The sequence below is a fragment of the Crotalus tigris genome, unplaced genomic scaffold (assembly GCF_016545835.1).
Source record: "Crotalus tigris isolate CLP2741 ecotype Arizona unplaced genomic scaffold, ASM1654583v1 scf7180000019840.826796, whole genome shotgun sequence".
Lineage (NCBI taxonomy): Eukaryota > Metazoa > Chordata > Lepidosauria > Squamata > Viperidae > Crotalus > Crotalus tigris.
The window spans coordinates 537,639-556,581 of record NW_024097735.1 but is presented as its reverse complement, the minus strand read 5'-3'; the positions used below and the strand labels follow the sequence as shown (position 1 = coordinate 556,581).

Here is an 18,943-nt window from a genome sequence, read left to right as displayed (position 1 = left end):
AGTTGCAGATAAGAGCTGCATGAATATCCCATCACTCCCAGTTTTTTGCCTTTGAATATAGAGCATTGCATAGCCGTCGCAAACCCATCCGGAATGTTTGTTTCAGCTAATGAAACAAATCCTAGTTCCTCTAACTAGTTTTTGATGGCCTACAAAGACTCTCTAGAAAGAGTACAGAGAAGAGCAACAAAGATGATTAGGGGACTGGAGGCTAAAGCATATAAGGAACGGTTGCTGGAATTGGGTATGTCTAGTTTAACAAAGAGAAGGAGGAGGGGGGACATGATAGCAGTCTTCCAGTATCTCAGGGGCTGCCACAAAGAAGAGGGAGTCAAGCTATTCTCCAAAGCACCTGAAGGCCGGACAAGAAGCAACGGATGGAAACTAATCAAGGAGAGAAGCAATCTGGAACTAAGGAGAAACTTCCTGACAGTTAAAACAATTAACCAGTGGAACAACCTGCCTCCAAAAGCAGTGAATGCTCCAACACTGGAAGTTTTTAAGAAGAGACTGGACAGCCATTTGTCCAAAATGGTGTAGGATTTCCTGCCTGAGCAAGCGGTTGGACTCGATGACCTCCAAGGTCCCTTCCAACTTTATTATTATTATTACTCATGAGAACGCTAGGCTTACTTCCTCTGGCCTCAGAGTTTGTGGATGGGTCTCCAATTGATTTTTCTAAACCTCTGAGCCATACAAAGCCAGCTGTTGCCACACTGTTGCCACACTGGAGTCATTGTATGCAGCAGCCATACAATGACTCCTCTGTTGAGTGGGTGAATTCCCTACTTGCAAACCCGCAAAGAAGAAGAAGGAAGGACAAAGCTGCAAGTGGAGAACTGGTGAGGAAAGAAGGAAGACAAGAAGGTCCAACAAGCATCTTACGGTTCGGTGTAATTAGCCAAGGATGTCCGAGGAAGAAGAATCACCAGCAGCAGCAGGGCGAGGCTGGGTATCTCCCGGATCCATCCCTTCCCCATGATATTTGGATGGCTGGTGGTGTGCAAAGCCAAGGGCCCTGATCATTCGCCCTATGGCTGCTGCTACTTATACTGTCTAACTGCAAACAGAGAAGATAAGAAATGGGCTGGAACAGATTGCAACAGCCAATTCTGTTTGCATGAATTGATCTTCCTGGTTGCTGAGAAGGAAGAGGATTAAGTTGAGATAACTCAATTGCCAAATTGTTTTCCAGGGGTGCTGTGGCTTATGATTGAAAATTAGCGAAACTGGCCCCGTATGTTACCTTCCAACCAGCTCATATTTGCCTAGCAGCCACACTGCTCACTTCCTGTACCCACTAACTGATGTCATGATTTTCCAACTGTAACCCTTTAAAACCCACGGCCTTAGAACAAATCTCCGCACTTGCTTTGGAAACCTTAATCCCAAGTGACTTTTCTTTCGCAAAGCAAGGATTTCAAAAAGATTTGCACGCCTTGTGTGCTCAGTTAGCATTAACGCGCCATGCCAAAAGCAAAACCCAGCATTTCCTGGGACAACATCCTGGGTGCTTAAAAAGAAAAAAAAATCCATTTTACTAAGAGGATTCTGAGCGCCCTCGTTGAAAAAGGATGCTGGAAAATTGGGAGGGAGCCCAGGAGAACTACCAAGATGGTAGAAGATCTGGAAACCAAGCCTTTATTTATTTCAGTGTTGCTTCTCAAATTTATACGGCCACCATTTCACGCAAAGTGACTCTGACCCTCACTCGACACACCCACACATTCCCTAAGCCAGAGGTCTCCAACCTTTCTGGGCTCCAGGAAAGGAGGGAAGGAGAACAGCTTCAAAATTGGTGTGCGTGTGAGCGTGCACACTGGTGCGGCACTAGCAGCCCAATTCGAGCATGTGGCATATACTAATGCCTTGCACATGCGTGAACGGCTGCGCACCCCTCAGGGTGGCTAGCGGCCCATTCACACATGCACAAAGGCCACGCAAACCATCCGGGCTAGCAGCACATGCGCAAACGGGCTGTGGGCACTCACCCTGCGCTAGCATTCCGTTTGCGCCCACGCGCTTGCACAAACAGGACCACAGGCGCTAGCACGAGTGGGGGGGAAATGTGCACCCAGACATGCATGCACCAGCCAGCCATTTCCATGGCCCGCTGGCCAAGAGCCCACGCCCACCCGGCACCCAGTGATACATAAGTGGGTTTGGGGTGGCAGTTTGGGCACTCGGTCTCTAAAAGATTTGCCACCACTAGTCTAACTGTTGCTTTCTTGCTTTTTGTAATCGGCTTTTGCACCAGGGCAACCTCATGCAGGCGTGAGAATCATGTATCTGAAGTTCAAGTAAGGAACTGGGACCTTACAAAAGGAAGGAAGGAAAGGAAGGAAGGAAGGAAGGAAGGAAGGAAGGAAGGAAGGAAGGAAGGAAGGAAGGAAGGAAGGGAAAGAGAAAGAGAAAGAGAAAGAGAAAGAGAAAGAGAAAGAAAAAAAACCCAGTTTTCCTAACTCCAAGGATGACAGATGTGGCTTGCTAGCTGCAGAGCAGGAAGTTATACATCCTGAGCAGGGGATTAGACTAGATGACCTCCAAACTTCCAATATTATTATTATTATTATTATTATTATTATTATTATTATTATTATTATTATTATTATTATGGATCATTGCACAGTCAGCCAGATGTTCAGACTGGATTTGGCATTTTGTCTACCTATCGAGTCCTTACCCAGGACCTGGGATAGGCAGATGTGGATGTTTGATGGTATTAAAGATATCGTCGCAGGATGGAAGCAGTTCCTAGTAAGGCCGCCTTTTGCAATTGACTAATAGCGAATTTGTCAATGCCAATGGTGTTCAAGTGGTGCTCCAGTTGTTTTGGGATTGCACCCAAGGCACCTATGACTATTGGTACTACCCTTGCTTTATTATTATTATTATTATTATTATTATTATTATTATTATTATTATTATTATTTATTACTGTTGCCTGGGGGATGCCCAGTTGGGGGCTCCTTTCATGTCCCCATTAACGAGCTCACCATTCGGGTCTCAAACACGGGCCTGCAAATTGTCAATCCAGCATCCTAACCCATGTGAGCCACCATGTTCCACAACAGGAACTTTAAAAACATTGTGATGATTTATTTTAATTTTTTTGGGGAAGAAAGTCCTTTAGGTAGCATTTGTGGCTAGGAGAACCTTTGCACAACTACTTGTTGTGAACCCTTTCTTGCTTCAGGAGTTCCTGCACTCAGTCACTCCTGTTTGGACTATTGGTCATCTCCTGTTTGGACTATTGCAATTCTGTTCTCTTTGAATTTGTCAGACTGCACCTGGAACAGTATTTCATTCTGGGGGGGGGAGGGGGAGGTGCTGACTTCCTACACTAGGGGAAAGGAACTAGCCATGCTGTCTCAGGAATTCTGGGAGTTGAAGTCCACAAGTCATAAAAGAGCCAAGGTTCCCTACCCGTCCTACACAGTCTTCAAACATCCCCCCACCCCCATCACCTTCACCCATATTTTCTAAACTCTTTGCAATTCCCTCCCCCCACCTTTCTTCTATTGCGGCTACCAGATCCAGATATAGTGTTCCAGTGCAGTCTGACAAGTTCAGAGAGAACAGAATGACCACTTCCTGGTACGTTGCTCAATAGTAGTAACTGTGAGAGGGATCTCGGAGTCCTAGTGGACAATCATTTAAATATGAGCCAGCAGTGTGCTGCAGCTGCCAAAAAAGTCAACACAGTGCTAGGCTGCATTAACAGAGGGATAGAATCAAGATCACGTGAAGTATTAATACCACTTTACAATGCCTTGGTAAGGCCACACTTGGAATATTGCATCCAGTTTTGGTCACCACGATGTAAAGAAGATGTTGAGACTCTAGAAAGAATACAGAGAAGAGCAACAAAAATGATGAGGGGACTGGAGGCTAAAACATATGCTGGAATTGGTTATGTCTAGTAGTTTAACGAAGAGAAGGACGAGGGGGGACATGATAGCAGTCTTCCAGTATCTCAGGGGCTGCCACAAAGAAGAGGGAGTCAAGCTATTCTCCAAAGCACCTGAGGGCAGGACAAGAAATAACAGATGGAAACTAATCAAGGAGAGAAGCAACCTGGAACTAAGGAGGAATTTCCCGACAATGAGGACAGTTAATCAGCAGAATAAGCCAGGCTTCACACGTTGTAGCTGCTCCATCACTGGAGGTTTTTAAGAAGAGATTGGACAGCCATTTGTCTGAAATGGTATAGGGTTTCCTGCCTGAGCAGTGGTTGGACTAGATGATCTCCAAGGTCCCTTCCAATATTATTATTATTATTATTATTATTATTATTATTATTTCTATTGATGCAGCCTAAAATGGCATTAGCTCTTTTGACAGTTGCAGTACCTTGATGGCTTTGGTCTACCAGGACACCCCATTTTTTCTCATGGTTCTGCTTCTTAGCCAAGTACCATATTATCTCATACCTGGGCATCTGGTTTTTCCTGCCTATGTGCAGGAAAACCATTGAACAACATTTTGTTGGATAGGCCCCAAAGTTCAAGTTGATCAAGATTTTTTAAAAATCTATTTATTAAATTCATTTGCCTCCCATCTCGCTGTCACATGTCTCTGGGTGACTTACAAACTAGTAAGCTCTAGTATAAAACTTAAATTACGTAGTATGAAAATTAAAACAATAAATACTTTAAAATTAACAAGAAATAGCCAAGATAGCTGGGGAATATATAATATGGTGAAGCTGAGATCTTACAGTTAATCCAATAATCAATTCCAGAATAGCATGAATGGGGTGGGCTGATACTCTCGGGTTCAGACAGTTCCTCAGATAACCTAGATCCATGCCATAAAAAGCTTTATAGGTAACAACCAATACCTTGAATTGTACCAGGAAGCAAACTGGAAGCTCATGGAAGAGGTCTTACATAGGCCACTCTGAGACTCTCAGAACTATCCATGCAGCCATATTCTAGGCCAGCTCTACCTTCCAAATACTCTTCAAGGGTAGCTCCATGTAGAGTGCATTGCAACAGTCCAAACAAGAGATGACCAGGGCTTGAGTGACTCCTGAAGCAAGAAAGGGTTCAACAGGTGCACAACAAGAAGTTGTTCAAAGGCTCTCCAAGCCACAACTGCCACCTAAAGGACTTTCTTCCAAAAAAAAAAAAAAATCATCGTAGTGTTTTTAAACTTCCTGTTGTGGAACATGGTGGCTCACATGGTTAGGATGCTGGATTGACAGTTTGCAGGCCTGTGTTTGAGACCCGAATGCTGCTGTGCGACAGGGTGAGTTCCCGTCATTCGCTCCAGCTCCTGCCAACCGAGCCGTTCGAAAGCGTGCAAATGCAAGTAGATAAATGTTAATGGGGACATGAAATGAGCCCCCAACTGGGCGTCCTCCAGGCAACAGTGATGTCACTGGAAGATCCTTTCATTACAGAAGTGCCTCGCTGCTTCTGACACAGAAGTATGATATAACTTCCTGCTCTGCAGCCAGCAAGCCACATCCATCACCCTTGGAGTTAGGAAAGCTGGTTCTTTCTTTCTTTCTTTCTTTCTTTCTTTCTTTCTTTCTTTCTTTCTTTCTCTTTCTTGCTTCCTTTCTTCCTTTCTTCCTTCCTTCCTCCCTCCCTCCCTTCCTTTTGTAAGGTCCCAATCCCTTACTTGAAGTTGAGATATCATAATCTAATCAGATAACCCAAGTGGAGACTTCTTGATCAAGCAGCACTTTATCTGATCAAATCAAGCAGCTGGGCGGCCAACAATCTGGAACGCTGGCAGAGTTACATCCAGAAGTGCCACACCTTAGAAAGCTACTAAAATTGCTTTATAAACCTTGTTAACCAATGAAAATCAGATAACAGAGCCATTACAGCATAAGGAAGACATCAATCATTCCTGTATACTCCCTTATTCCCTCCCTCATGTACATCCCATCCATGTACATGATTCTCACGCCTACATGAGAGTTCCCTGGTGCAAAAGCCGATTACAAAAAGCAAGAAAGCAACAGTTAGACCAGGGGTAGGCAACCTTGTCTCTTTTATGACTCGTGGACTTCAACACCCAGAATTCCTGAGCCAGCCATGCTGAGGGAAAAGGGAGAGGTTTCCAAGCTGAGCCATGCTAGTTTAGGAATTCTGGGTGTTGAAGTCCATGAGTCATAAAAGAGCCAAGGTTGCCTACCCCTGAGTTAGACTAAACAATTTCCCTTTGTTCCAGAACCCTTCACTTTCATCCTCTTACAAATTTCCTTCTGAATCAGAAGGAAGCTCTTTTTCTGCTGTGCTTTGAAAAACAGTTGCTGGCTTGTGCCAGATCAAGAGGTCTATCCAGGTCACCTGCCATATTTCATTTCGTGGTAAGGAAAGATCTATTTGGCTCCTGTGCTCCATTCCTTCTGCTTCACAATGGGGTTTTTTTTTCCGGCACTTTCACCGATGGAGCAATGAAAGGATGGACTTTGGTGTGTGTGTGTGTGTGTGTGTGTGTGTGTGTTTAAGCCAGCCAAAATCAATAAGAGTAACCCCAGCTGGCAGTTTCTGGACAGCACTTGTACGTTTGCCAAAGCGCTTTGAGATAATTTATTTTTTTCAGAGCTTGCACCTTCAGACTTTTTTCCACACAACCTGTAAGAACCCACCCCACTTTGCATCTTAAGAAGACAGAACTCTTGGAATATTTCTTCCAACAGGCATCCTTTATTAAGAGAAAATGGTTGCAGGCGTTCTAGACAGGACTTGGGGGCCAAGTCCCATGGTTCAAAGTTTTAAGGGGTTCCCAGTAACCCCACCCCACCCCACCATCCTTCCAGTGACAATCCCAGACGTTACATTTCCACCCCTTTTCCTCACTGCCAGCAGAAGGGAGACTTCAGGGGGGAGTAGATGAAAGCTGATGGCCCCATTGTTATGTGTAGTCCTTTTGGTGGTATCCACATTCAGTCCCTTTTGAAGTTGTACCAAAGGAAGTGGGGGCCATAAAACCCCTTTGTTCACCCCCCTTCCCCTTCATCGTATGACAGAATCCTGAGAGGGCAGAAATGGGGTTTTCCATAGTCGATAACTAGAGATGAAATATAATTGGATTCTGACACAATCCTACCTTCTCGCTGAATGAAGGGATTGTTTGGCAGAATGCTCAGTGTGAAAAAGTTTCCCAGAGTGTCAAGTACCAAAGCAGGCTTTTGCTGATGCGACAATTATTGCTTCTCAGCTTGCCAATGATAGAAATAAAAGAAAGGTCTTCAAAATTTAATATTGAAAGAGAAATTTAAAATATAATTTGCTGCAGTGGAAATTTACTGAGTAGAGAAAAAAACCTATAATATATGGGAACCAGGAAAGGAGAGTGTAAAGAAAGGAAGTAAAATAAACACATAGGCAAAAATAGTTGGGTTTTAGAGTGGGAAAAGGAAGAAGACAAACTATAAAAACTAGCTGTAAGAGGAAATGGCTAGCCAGGAAAGACACTGAATTGAAATTGAAATAGGAAAGGACCTATTATTCTAAAAGGGGGACATAAATATCCACAGAGTTTAAAGTAACCATTTAAATGTCTAATTTTTCTTATTGTATATGTGAATATGATTTAATATGTTATCAGGAAATGTGTGAGAGGCGGTCAGAAAGAGTGTAATCTCATAGTACCTCAGCCAATAGGGAAAGAGGAGGGATGTGAGGCTGGGACAAGGATTGTATAAAGAAGAAAATATTTTGGGTTGGAACTTTGGAGAGAACCAAGCTTTGATAGCTTCTCTCCTTGCTTATTGCAATAAACGAAACAAAAGGCCTTCACTGTGTCTTGGATGGTTATTGGTCAGGCGAGCTTGCCTCTGGTCACGAAGGAAAGTAGCCAGGAGCACATAACACCAACAAGCTTGGGAGGGAGGGAAAGGATTGGAATGCAGGCTTCAAGGATTAAGAAGCCAGGCCGTGAGAGCCAAGGACAATTCACCTGGCACCTGGCCAGGCCAAGGATATTTTCTCAAAACCATATTTTTGCATTTAATTGGACAATGTGACATGGTCAAGAGGGAAGAGGAAGAATTCTGTGCTTTTACTATATGGGGATGGGTGGGGTCTTGCCAGAGCTGGTTTCACTTTCAGTCGTGCTGAATTGATGTACTCAATAAAGTTTTACATTAAGAGATCAGAATGTCTCAAAGATGTCTACTCTGTTGGCTTCATCAGTCGGAATCTTGACATTGCATTTAGAAACTATGGACATATTTTGAACTATATTTGAACTACATTTTTAATTTCTGTCTAAAAAAAGATCTCCCTCTCTCCACAACAATTTAAAAAACCCCAAAGTCTTCATTATTCCAACATGCCATTTGGACTGCTGCCAGAACGGATGGAAACACCCCATTTGATTTTCTTTTGGAAAATAAGGCACAAGGTAGAGTACACAGGTTTGAGAAGGAAAACCAAACAGCTGCCTTGATCCTGAAAAAAGTTATTTATTTATTCATTCATTCAATTTTTATAGCCACCCACTTCAGTCAACCACTCTGGGTGGGCTTACAGTTCAAAAAATGTATTACAACCAATTTTTAGTCTTTAGCGTTTAATATGTTAGTATATATAAAACCATGATCCTCCTTAGTTTCCCAGAAATTCATTCTTTCTGAGCTATTCCGGAAAACATGAGCTGAATCCTTAGACTTTATAGATTTCCTTGATGTCATCTGTCATGAAAAAAAAGTTAGAAAGTAAGTAAATAAAAACAGCTCAGATCAACTGATAAAAAACAAAGTTTAGGGTGGCATTAAGCAGAATGCCCAAATGAAACAACTCTCTTCTCATCCTCCTTTATGGATTACTGCCTTGTCGTGGCGAAGGGGCTTGCATAACTCAATGAAGCTATAAGCTATGCCGTGCAGGGCCACCCAAGACGGACAGGTTATAGCAGAGAGTTCTGACAAAATGTGATCCACTGGAGAAGGAAATGGCAAACCACTCCAGTATCTTTGCCATGAAAACCCCATGGACATACACAGACATAATAATGATAATAATGAAGATAATAACAATAATAAAGAAGATCTGCAAGAAATATCATTTGCCTGTAAGCAAAAACTGGTGGGATCATAAAATAAAGAAAGTCATAGAAAATGATAAAATTAAACTGCTCTGGGACTTCAGAATTCAAACAGACAAGCACCTGCAACATCACATCCCAGACTTAACAATTGTCGATAAGAAAGACAAAAAAGTCTGGATAGTGGACGTGGCAGTGCCTGGAGACAGCAGAATAGATGAGAAAGAACTGGAAAAGATAATAAAATACGAAGATCTACAAATAGAAATAGAAAGACAGTGGCAAAAGCAAGCAAGGGTAGTACTAATAGTAATAGTTGCTTTGGGTGCAATCCCAAAACAACTGGAGCACCACTTGAACACCATTGGCATTTACAAATTCACTATTAGTCAATTGCAAAAGGCAGCCTTACTAGGAACTGCTTCCATCCTGCGACGATATCTGTAATACCATCAAACATCCACATTTGCCTATCCCAGGTCCTTGGTAAGGACTCAATAAGTAGGCAAAAATGCCAAATCCAGTCTGAACATCTGGCTGACTATGCGATGTTCAATAATAATAATAATAATAATAATAATAATAATAATAATAATAATAATAATAATAATAGCAACAACAACAGAGTTGGATGGGACCTTGGAGGTCTTCTAGTACAACCCTCTGCTCAGGCAGAAAACCCTATACTATTTCAGACAAATGGTTGTCCAGTCTTTTCTTAAAAACTTCCATCATTGGAGCATTCACAACTTCTGGAGGCAGGTTGTTCCACTGGTTAATTGTTCTAACTGTCAGGAAGTTTCTCCTTAGTTCTAGGTTGCTTCTCTCCTTGATTAGTTTCCATCCATTACTTCCTGTCCTGCCTTCAGGTGCTTTGGAGAATAGCTTGACTCCCTCTTCTTTGGGGCAGCCCCTGAGATATTGGAACACTGCTATCATGTCCCCCCTCATCCTTCTCTTCATTAAACTAGAGATACCCAATTCCAGCAACCGTTCCTTATATGACCCAGTCCCCTGATCATCTTCATTGCTCTTCTCTGCACTCTTTCTAGAGTCTCAACATCTTTTTTACATCGTGGCGACCAAAACTGGATGCAGTATTCCAAGTGTGGCCTTACCAAGGCATTGTAAAGTGGTATTAACATTTCACATGATCTTGATTCTATCCCTCTGTTAATGCTGTCTAGCACTGTGTTGGCTTTTTTGGCAGCTGCAGCACACGGCAGGCTCATATTTAAGTGATTTTCCACTAGGACTCCAAGGTCCCTCTCACAGTTATTATTATTGACCAAGGACATATTATCCTGAAATAAGCCAGAGAAGTAACTATAGGTAGTCCTCAATGTACGACCACAATTGACCCCCAAAATTTCTCTTGCTAAGTGAGTTAGTTGAGTTTTGCCCCATTTTACAATCTTTCTTGCCACAGTTGCTAACTGAATCACTGAAATTGTTAAGTTAGTGACCCAGTTGTTAAGTGAATCTGACTTTCCCAGTGATTTTGCTCATCAGACGGTCACAAACGGTGATCACATGACCCCGGGATACTGCAACCATCATAAATATGAGCCAGTTGCCAAGTGTCCAAATTTTAATCACGTGACCATGGGGATGCTGCAATGGCCATAAGGGTGAAAAATGGTCATAAGCCACTGTTTTCAGTGCCGTTGTAACTTGGAATGGTCACTAAACAAATGGTTTGTGGTTGTAAATTGAGGACTACATGTACCTAAAAACATTTGGGCCAATGGCAACTCATGCTTTACCTGTACTGCAGGGGGCAGTGTACTCGGCTGTAGCAAGTTCACCTGAAATGCAAAAAAGAAAAGTATGTCAGGGCTGAGGTGTGTCTCTCCTAGACTTTGATCTCTATCGGATGGTTCATGATACTGCTCCAGGAATACAAAGTGCACAAATGGGAACAGCAGAATCTGCAGGATTGTCTGGGATGCTACACATCGTCTTTACGACCCATTTTCCTTGTTGCCTTCTGGGAGGGGGATTCGTGGTATCCGAATCAGAACATCCAGATTCAGTCACAGTTTTGTTCCATGTAGCATCAACCTTGTGAACTCTCAAGTTTCTTCTTTCCGCTATGTGTTCAAAATGGACAGTGATTAATGTGTGTGTGTGTGTGTGTGTGTGTGTGTGAAGCACCCAGTCTACCAAATATAAATCAGTCTGTTCTATGTTTCACTCCAATCTAGGAGCATGTTTTGCACGCAGACGTCACATACTGTGAAAACTGTAAATTCAAAATTTGTGACTGACAAAGAGTTAGTGGGAGACTAGTATAGCTATTTCAGGCTCATTTGCCCTCATCAACTAGTCACACCCTTCAGGGATTCGAACCTGGGCAGCTTGCATGTTAGGGAGCTGTATTACCCTTTTGAACCACAGGTTCCCCCTTACTTCTGTCAGCAGAAACCAGGGAGGATATATATCTTATCTATTGGGTGAAGCACCCAGTCTACCAAATATAAGTCAGTCTGTTCTGCGTTTCACTCCAATCTAGAAGCATGTTTTGCAGGCAGACATCACATACTATGAACACTATAAATTCAAAATTTGTGGCTGACAAAGAGTTAGTGGGAAACTAGTAGAGCGAAATGCAGAACAGACTGATTTATATTTGGTAGACCGGGTGCCTCGCCCAACAGATAAGAGATATACCCTCCCTGGTTTCTGCTGACAGGAGTAAGGGGGAACCTGTGGCTCAAAAGGGTAATACAGCTGCCTAACATGCAAGCTGCCCAGGTTCAAATCCCTGAAGGGTATGACTAGCTGATGAGGGCAAATGAGCCTGAAATAGCTATACTAGTCTCCCACTAACTCTTTGCCAGCCACAAATTTTGAATTTGTGTGTGTGTGTGTGTGTGTGTGTGAATATGTCCATGTGTATATATGTATTATCTATGGGTATGGGTAGATATATACCAGGCATGTCAAGCTCACGACTTCACGTGACGTTGTGTGACGTATCGTGACTTTTTCCCCATTGCCGGCAATGGGGTGGGTGCAGTTTCGGCGTGACGCATCCGGCCTGTGGGCCAGCAGTTTGACATGCCTGATATATACTTTCTTTCAAAGTAGGCAACACAATTTCATTTTTAATGTGGGCCAGTGTACTCACAGTAAAAAATGACAATAAAGTTTGTCTTGTCTTGTCCTGTCGTGTCCTGTCCTATCTTTTCATATCTTATCCTAACCTAATCCTAACCAGTTACAGACAAACAGAACCCACATGGAGGGGCCTGAGTTTCAACTGCCATCTTGACATTTTTCACTCCCACATCCAAGTGCTTCTGTCCTGAGCACCCACAGAGATGCAACTAAAAAAGCTCCAAGGGAATAGATGAAAAGTTCCATTCTGCATGACCACTCTAGGCTCCTACTTCTATGACCCCAGCCAGCAACGGCCTCAGTGGCACAAAACAACCCTTGTGGATTTGGACTTAATCATGATGCCTGGAAATGCCTGAGCTAGGTTGTGAAATGCAACTTTAAACAACTAAGTAAATTGCAACATGCAGACCAGTGAGGGGAGGGTGATTGTCCTCTGATTTTGCACACAGTTTCAAATGTTGTGCAGGAGGAAAGTTATCTGTCTCATTAAAAATCCTGAAATCTCCCCAAGAATCTGATGGATTTTTTCCACCAAGCAGTGCTTTAAGGCAGCTATCCCCAAACTTTGCAGCAGGGGACAGGGGAACTGGGCGGTGTGAGCAGTTTGAGCCCTTAATCTCCCAATGCAAAAAGGAGGAAAAAATGCCGATCAATTGCACGTTGAAAAATAATTAATGAAGCTAATTGGAGCTGCCACCATTCAGTCCCTTCTCACCAGTTTCATAGTAATCGTAGACAATCGCTGAGGCAGGCTTCAGGTCCTGGATGGGTGTCTCCTGCTCCACTGTAAAGGAGAAAGTCTGGATTGTGTTGCTTACCTGCAGAGAAAAGTTGACTGTGAGATTACTTGAGGGGAGGTTTAAGCAGGACAGACGGTTCTGCAGACATCACACTATTGAGTCCTTTCTGATCTCTGAGCTTGGTTGTTTGCTTGAAGACGTTTTATTACCTGCCTAGTGATGTGGAATTTGCTACTTTTTATATGCAGTAGCCTATCTATGTGTGTGTGGGGGGGTTGCTTTTCTCCTTGATTGTTTTCTGTTTATTTGTTTGTCTGGTATTAGTCCCTGCTTTTCTAGGAGTAAGCAGCTGGAGAGGATATCTTCTGGTCATATTGTTTCCTTCTTAGCTTTTTATTATCTTTTCTGAATGGTGTATAAATGTGCTTCATTTCTGTGCCTGTTGAAGGCTGATTTGTCTGAATGCTAAGCTCCTAGACTAGGGATATCAAACTGCCGGCCCGTGGGCCGGACGTGTCATGCGGAAGCCGCACCCACCCCATTGCCAGCAATGGTCAAACAGTCCCAATACGTCGCGCAACGTCACATGACATGACGAGTTTGACATGTCTGTTCTAGACATTCTGTAGCGTTTTTAGATTTGCCTTGGTCTGAGCTACGTGTGTTAGTTTGTCATGAGCTACATACATCTTTACAACCTTGAACTACATGTAATCTCTTTTATTGGAGGCATCACACTAGCAAGGATCCTAGAAAAACCTGGATGTATTTCAACCGTATCTACCATAGGCAATATGAAATACAGAAATACAATGGAAGTCTCTGAAAAAAGAGATTGGCTCCAGTAATCTCTTAACTATATTCCCTAGTGAGACCTCCAAGCTCTTTCAGAATCCTTGGGCCAAAAGGGGAAGATCTAAAATATACTGGTAGAGGAAAGATGGGCATTGTAGTCCAATCTATCTGGAGCCTTTAATCTTCCTTTTTTCCTTGTGTCCTAAAGCTGTTGGGGTCTCTTTTTCTCCCTGAACAGACTGGAGGCAAAGAATCCTGAAGCTGGAAGAGATCTTTGAGGCCACCCAGCCCACCCCTCTGCTCATTGCACAAAGCCAAATGAAAGTCATTTGAGCATCCTTTCACTGAGAAGATGCTATTATTTAATATGGGGAGAATTCCAACTGACATATTCTAATGTTGTAATGGAATTAAGCAGCATCATGACAGATGAGAGATATGCTATTTGTTTACGTAGAACAGGTTTCTCAGACTTACTGGCTGAGGAATTCTGGGATTTGAAGTCCATGCATCTTGAAGTTGCCGATGGTTGCGAAACACCGACATAGGAAAATATACCTGCCTCAGAGTGTACAACTTTGTGTAAAGTGTGGAAGCTGTCCTTGACCAGAAATAGAGGGTGTGGCATCCACTTGAAAAAACTCAACCCATAATAAACTTGTAACTCCTTGCTTCCAAGAAAAATAAGGACAAGGAGAAAGGAAGCTGTCCTGCCCTGCATTTTATCCCCTTGATTGAATGATCTTGTCCCCTGCTTGGGCTCTGCTCCTGATGCTCACTCACCTCCTCCAAGTATAGCAGGACATGATTAATGTTCACTTCAGTCCTCTTCACCTGACTCTGTTTTTCCAGCTTGAGGTGTGGAAACATTGGAAAAAAACACAAAGAGCTTTAGTAGCATTCATAGTCATACTTGTTTAACTAGTTCAGGGGTAGGCAACCTTGACTCTTTTATGATTTGTGGACTCCAACTCCCAGAATTCCTGAGCCAGCTGGCTCAGGAATTCTGGGAGTTAGAGTCCACAAGCCATAAAAGAGCCAAGGTTGCCTACCCCTGAACTAGGTGATTATAGAGTTGGAGCTGATGTTGTAAGTCACTAAGTTAAACCTCTCACTCAATAAAGAATCTGTGATGTCATCTTTGGCAGATGGCCTTCCAATCTTGAAAGCCTCTAGTGGAGAAAAATTCAGCACTTCAAGTGGCAGTCTCTTCCACTGGCTACCTGCTCATATAATCAGGAATGTCTTCTGATTCTAGCCTGAATCTGCTTCCTGGTAGCAGTAACCCACTCATTCTGGTCTTTGTCTCTGGGGCAATTGAAAACAAATCTATTCTTCTTCTGTATGACAACCCTAAAGACAGTTGAAGACTGCTGTATCACTCCTCCAGTCTAATGAAAAGAAGAACTGACATGGCCACAGTGTTCCAATATCTGCCACAAAGAAGAAGGGTTCAACCTATTCTCCAAAGCACCTGAAGGCAGGCCAAGAAGCAACAGATGGAAACTAATCAAGGAGAGAAGCAACCTAGAACTAAGGAGAAACTTCCTGACAGTGAGAACAATTAATCAATGGAATGACTTGTCTCCAGAAGTTGTGAGTGATCCAACACTGGAAGTTTTTAAGAAGAGACTGGACAAGCATCTGTCTGAAATGATATAGGGTTTCCTGCCTGAGTAGAGGGTTGCCTAGAAGACCTCCAAGGTCCCGTCCCATTCTAAGTGTATAAAAACACTTAGGGTTAACAGCTAGTCAGTGCTGACTTACTGTTAGCCCCGTCTTTGACACACGTAACCAAAAAAATGAGGCACTTCGTCAGGAACGGAGAACATCCAGTTTATTTCACAAACGTAAACGGAATAAAGTCAGCACTGACTAGCTGTTAACCCTAAGTGTTTTTATACATAGCTGGAACCCTTCCTAGCCCACACCCCTGTCACCGCCCATACACCGCCACCCACCTACGGACCGCCCCACACCTCCAAACTTGCTGCATCATGATGACTGAACGCTTCCCGACGACCCGGCCGCTTCCCGTTGCTTCGAGCTCTTCCCGAAGCTTCTGCCGTCTTCTTTCGACTCTTTGAAGATGTCCCGTGGCCACTATTGAGTACGCATGCGTTGGATTGCCTGTTCTGTCCTTCACGCATGCGCGGCTCTAGAAATCATGATTGCATGCCGGGCCGGCTTCTGCGCATGCGTGGCCGCCGGAACGATGTCGGGCCGACCGGACGTCACACAGAGTGGCGAGTGCCTTGCTGCCACAGGTAGGTTCAGCAGTTGGTTGCAGCACGGCCCGACAATTCTGTCAACTAAGCGTGCAGGTAAGCCTTGACTTACAGCCAGTCACCTAGCAAATGTTCAAAGTTATGATGGATTCCCCCAAAAGTACTTACCTGCATCAAGAAATAGGGCACCAAAGGTTTAGTGGAAAAAGGAAACTGGGAAAAAAATACCTTTTTTACACTGGATTTCACCGGGATGTATCCGGACAGCATCTTAATCTGGACAATTGCCATATTGGAAACCAGACGTTGGCCAGTGTAACTGAGAAACCAAGAAAGGAAAGAAGGCATATGACTCTTTTTTAAAACCAAGAAATACACAACTTGAGGCAAAATGCTGCATGCAGGTTCACAAAAGATTGGCCACGCCCTCAGGCCTTCCATCCAGTGGTCGGATTCAGCCAGTTTGCACCGCTTTGGCAGAACTGGTAGCTAATTTTTTGTTGCCCAGGCCCAGAATGGACTTCCGGAAGCGGCATCCACACAGAGAACCGGTTGTTCGCATATTTGAATCCCATGTTGCCTCCATCCCATGTTGCCATTGAATGGAACCTCTGGAATGTAGCACTGTGGCCTTTCAGAAGGTGAGGGAATTGAGTAGCAGCCTTTGGACCCTCGGACATGGTTCATCCCTGGAGGAGAAGTGTTTGTATCTGTCCAAGGAAGCAAGGCTCAGCGTTGATCCAAGGAAGAGATTACCTGACATTCACGGCAATGTCAAAAGTGACGTGAGCTTTGGCTCTTGTGCAAGTCTCAGGAACTGTCTTCACATCCAGCCTAAATGGTGCATCTTCTTGTCGCAAAGGGACATTGTATTTCAAGGTGGTCTGGAATAGAAATGTCATCATTTGATAAGCCGTGGTGGTGCAGTGGTTAGAATGCAGTACGGCAGGCTAACTTTGCTCACGTTGCCAGCAGTTCAATTCCTTTGATCCTGACTGGCTCAAGGTTGACTCAGCCTTCCATCCTTCTGAGGTCAGTAAAAATGAGGACCCAGATTGTTGGGGGCAAGAGGCTGACTCTTTACAAACTGCTTAGCGAGGGCTGTAAAGCACTGTGAAGCGGTATATAAGTCTAAGTCAATGGTGGCAAACCTATGGCACACGTGCCAGAGATGACACTCAGAGCCTTCTCTGTGGGCACACACGCCATCACCCCATACCTGTCTCCCCCCGCAGCCTCCTCCTCACCAGCAGCCCCCCGGAGGAGAGTCACCCCTGATCACGGCCCATGTGAAGCAGCACAGACAAGGACATGGCAGCCGAGCAGCGGGGACAAGATTCTGCCCTCACGCCCCATTGCACACAGATGATGCTGCAGGGTGTGGGGAAGGGTGTGGCCAACATGGTGCTGCTGGGCCACCTGGGTGATCTGCTGTGGCAGACCGTGGAGGCAGTGAGTGGCCCTGTGGGCAAGTGAGGTGGGGGGGCAGAGTGGTGGGGGGTGGGGGCAGTTTTGGGGCACTCAGTCTCTAAAAGGTTCGCCATCACTGGTCTAAGTGTTATTGCTGTTGCTATTTGGGATGTTCAACACTTCTGTGACGGAAGAATTTGGAGGTTTGAAACCAGTGGTATATGTAAAAGAGCAAGAAAAATCTGAATTCAAATACACACAGATACAGAGGATTTAAAGATTTGTAAACAGTTGAGACCAGAGGCTTTTCTTTGGGGAATTCAATGGACAAACAGTTGGGAAAAAAAGTCATAGAACTTTGCTGTAGTACATGATAACTACAGCAAGATTATTATATGCGCAAAGATGGAACGATTCAACACCTCCACAGTAGAGGAATGGTTGGTGAAGAGGATGGAATTCACTGAGATGGCCATATTGACTTATCTGATCAGAGAAAAGACAGGCCCAGGCCCAGAATGGACTTCTGGAAGCGGCATCCACGCAGAGAACCGGTTTTTTACATATTTGAATCCTACCATTGCCCTCTCTGAGGAGAAGGGCAGTTAAGAAGTATGAAATATAAACAAATAAATGAACAGCATCTTCCATTGCACCCAGAAGGAAACTGAGAGCTAATGCAGCTTGCCCAACAGAAATATTAAATAGGTAAATCTAAGAGCACCCATCACTGTGCACACTGTGACATTTTGGGCCAGTTGTAGCTTCCGGATGATCTTCAAGGGCAGCCCCATGTAGAGTGCCTTGCAGTAATCCAAATAGAAGAAGGAAATATCTTGGGAGGAGTGCTTCATTCATGTGTACAATTTAGTTGCTAGTAACTCTCAAAAGACCCTGGGTGGGAGCATTTTGCTTGGCTAGTGTAAACCACTCCATCGTCAGAAAATGGCTTCTCTAAAACTCTAGTCTCTGCCCACTTTTCTTCCCCAGTGCTTTACTCCCTCCCCTTCCCTCCCTTCTCAGGTCTCCTATATTTCATAAATGACATATGGATTTCATTCCCTCAAGACATGGTGATGGTTATTAACTTGAATGGCTTCTAAAGTAGGATTGGATGCATTCCCAGAAGACAAGGTTCCATGTTATTTCTGAATTCAGGACAGCAGGACCCCAAATGCCAAGTTGTGGGAGAAGTTCTGTCTCCTGCTTATCATGGCTGCCCACCATGAGAAGCAAAATGTTCTTCTTCTCTACTTGCGTTCCCATAATTCCCTTGGGAACCCAAAACACATCATCACTGGCCTCTTCTCTCATCAGGGCACTCACCTGCATAAAGATGCAACTGGTCACCTCAGCCATGTAGTCCCCTGGCACTTGGGGCAGCTCCTGGCACTGGAGCAGCAGAGAGTTGTTGCTGTTGACCTGGAATTCTGTCAGGACAGCATCTCCTGAACTCAAGGTCACTCTGGCATCGACGCCATCCTTGGAATAAGTAATTGTTCTGTACTGGCTGAGGGCCTGGAGAGCCACCACCGTATCCTGCAAGAGAAAGCAAAGCTACGACATCTTCTCTTGAATGACACACCTCAACTGGGAATCCTGGGAGCTGAGACTCAGCACAGCTAGAGGCCA

The 18,943-nt window shown here is 44.1% G+C and overlaps 2 protein-coding genes across 5 annotated transcripts in view; both read right to left on the bottom strand.

Moving 5' to 3' along the window:
* The window catches only part of LOC120317829 (alpha-2-macroglobulin-like), an 85,463-nt gene extending 84,265 nt beyond the window's left edge, over positions 1 to 1,198 (bottom strand). Inside the window, exon 1 of one of the 2 annotated variants that reach the window (XR_005559316.1) lies at positions 886 to 1,198. Coding sequence is in view for 1 of the 2 variants with exons in the window: in XM_039364736.1 (XP_039220670.1) it covers positions 886 to 980 (95 nt within the window). In the remaining variant the exon portion in view is untranslated. The remainder of the gene's footprint in view (positions 1 to 885) is intronic. The other variant, XM_039364736.1, reaches the window with a different exon arrangement.
* A 7,217-nt stretch (positions 1,199 to 8,415) lies between these two features.
* Positions 8,416 to 18,943, bottom strand: part of LOC120317830 (pregnancy zone protein-like) — a 77,389-nt gene continuing 66,861 nt past the window's right edge. For 2 of the 3 annotated variants that reach the window (XM_039364737.1, XM_039364738.1), the window contains 7 exons: positions 18,638 to 18,850; positions 16,658 to 16,785; positions 16,130 to 16,220; positions 14,457 to 14,525; positions 12,854 to 12,956; positions 10,779 to 10,820; positions 8,416 to 8,659 (listed from right to left, as the gene is read on the bottom strand). In XM_039364737.1, coding sequence (XP_039220671.1) covers positions 8,631 to 8,659; positions 10,779 to 10,820; positions 12,854 to 12,956; positions 14,457 to 14,525; positions 16,130 to 16,220; positions 16,658 to 16,785; positions 18,638 to 18,850 — 675 coding nt within the window. In that variant the 3' untranslated portion in view covers positions 8,416 to 8,630. Of the gene's footprint in view, positions 8,660 to 10,778; positions 10,821 to 12,853; positions 12,957 to 14,456; positions 14,529 to 16,129; positions 16,221 to 16,657; positions 16,786 to 18,637; positions 18,851 to 18,943 lie in introns of those variants that run through there. The other variant, XM_039364739.1, reaches the window with a different exon arrangement.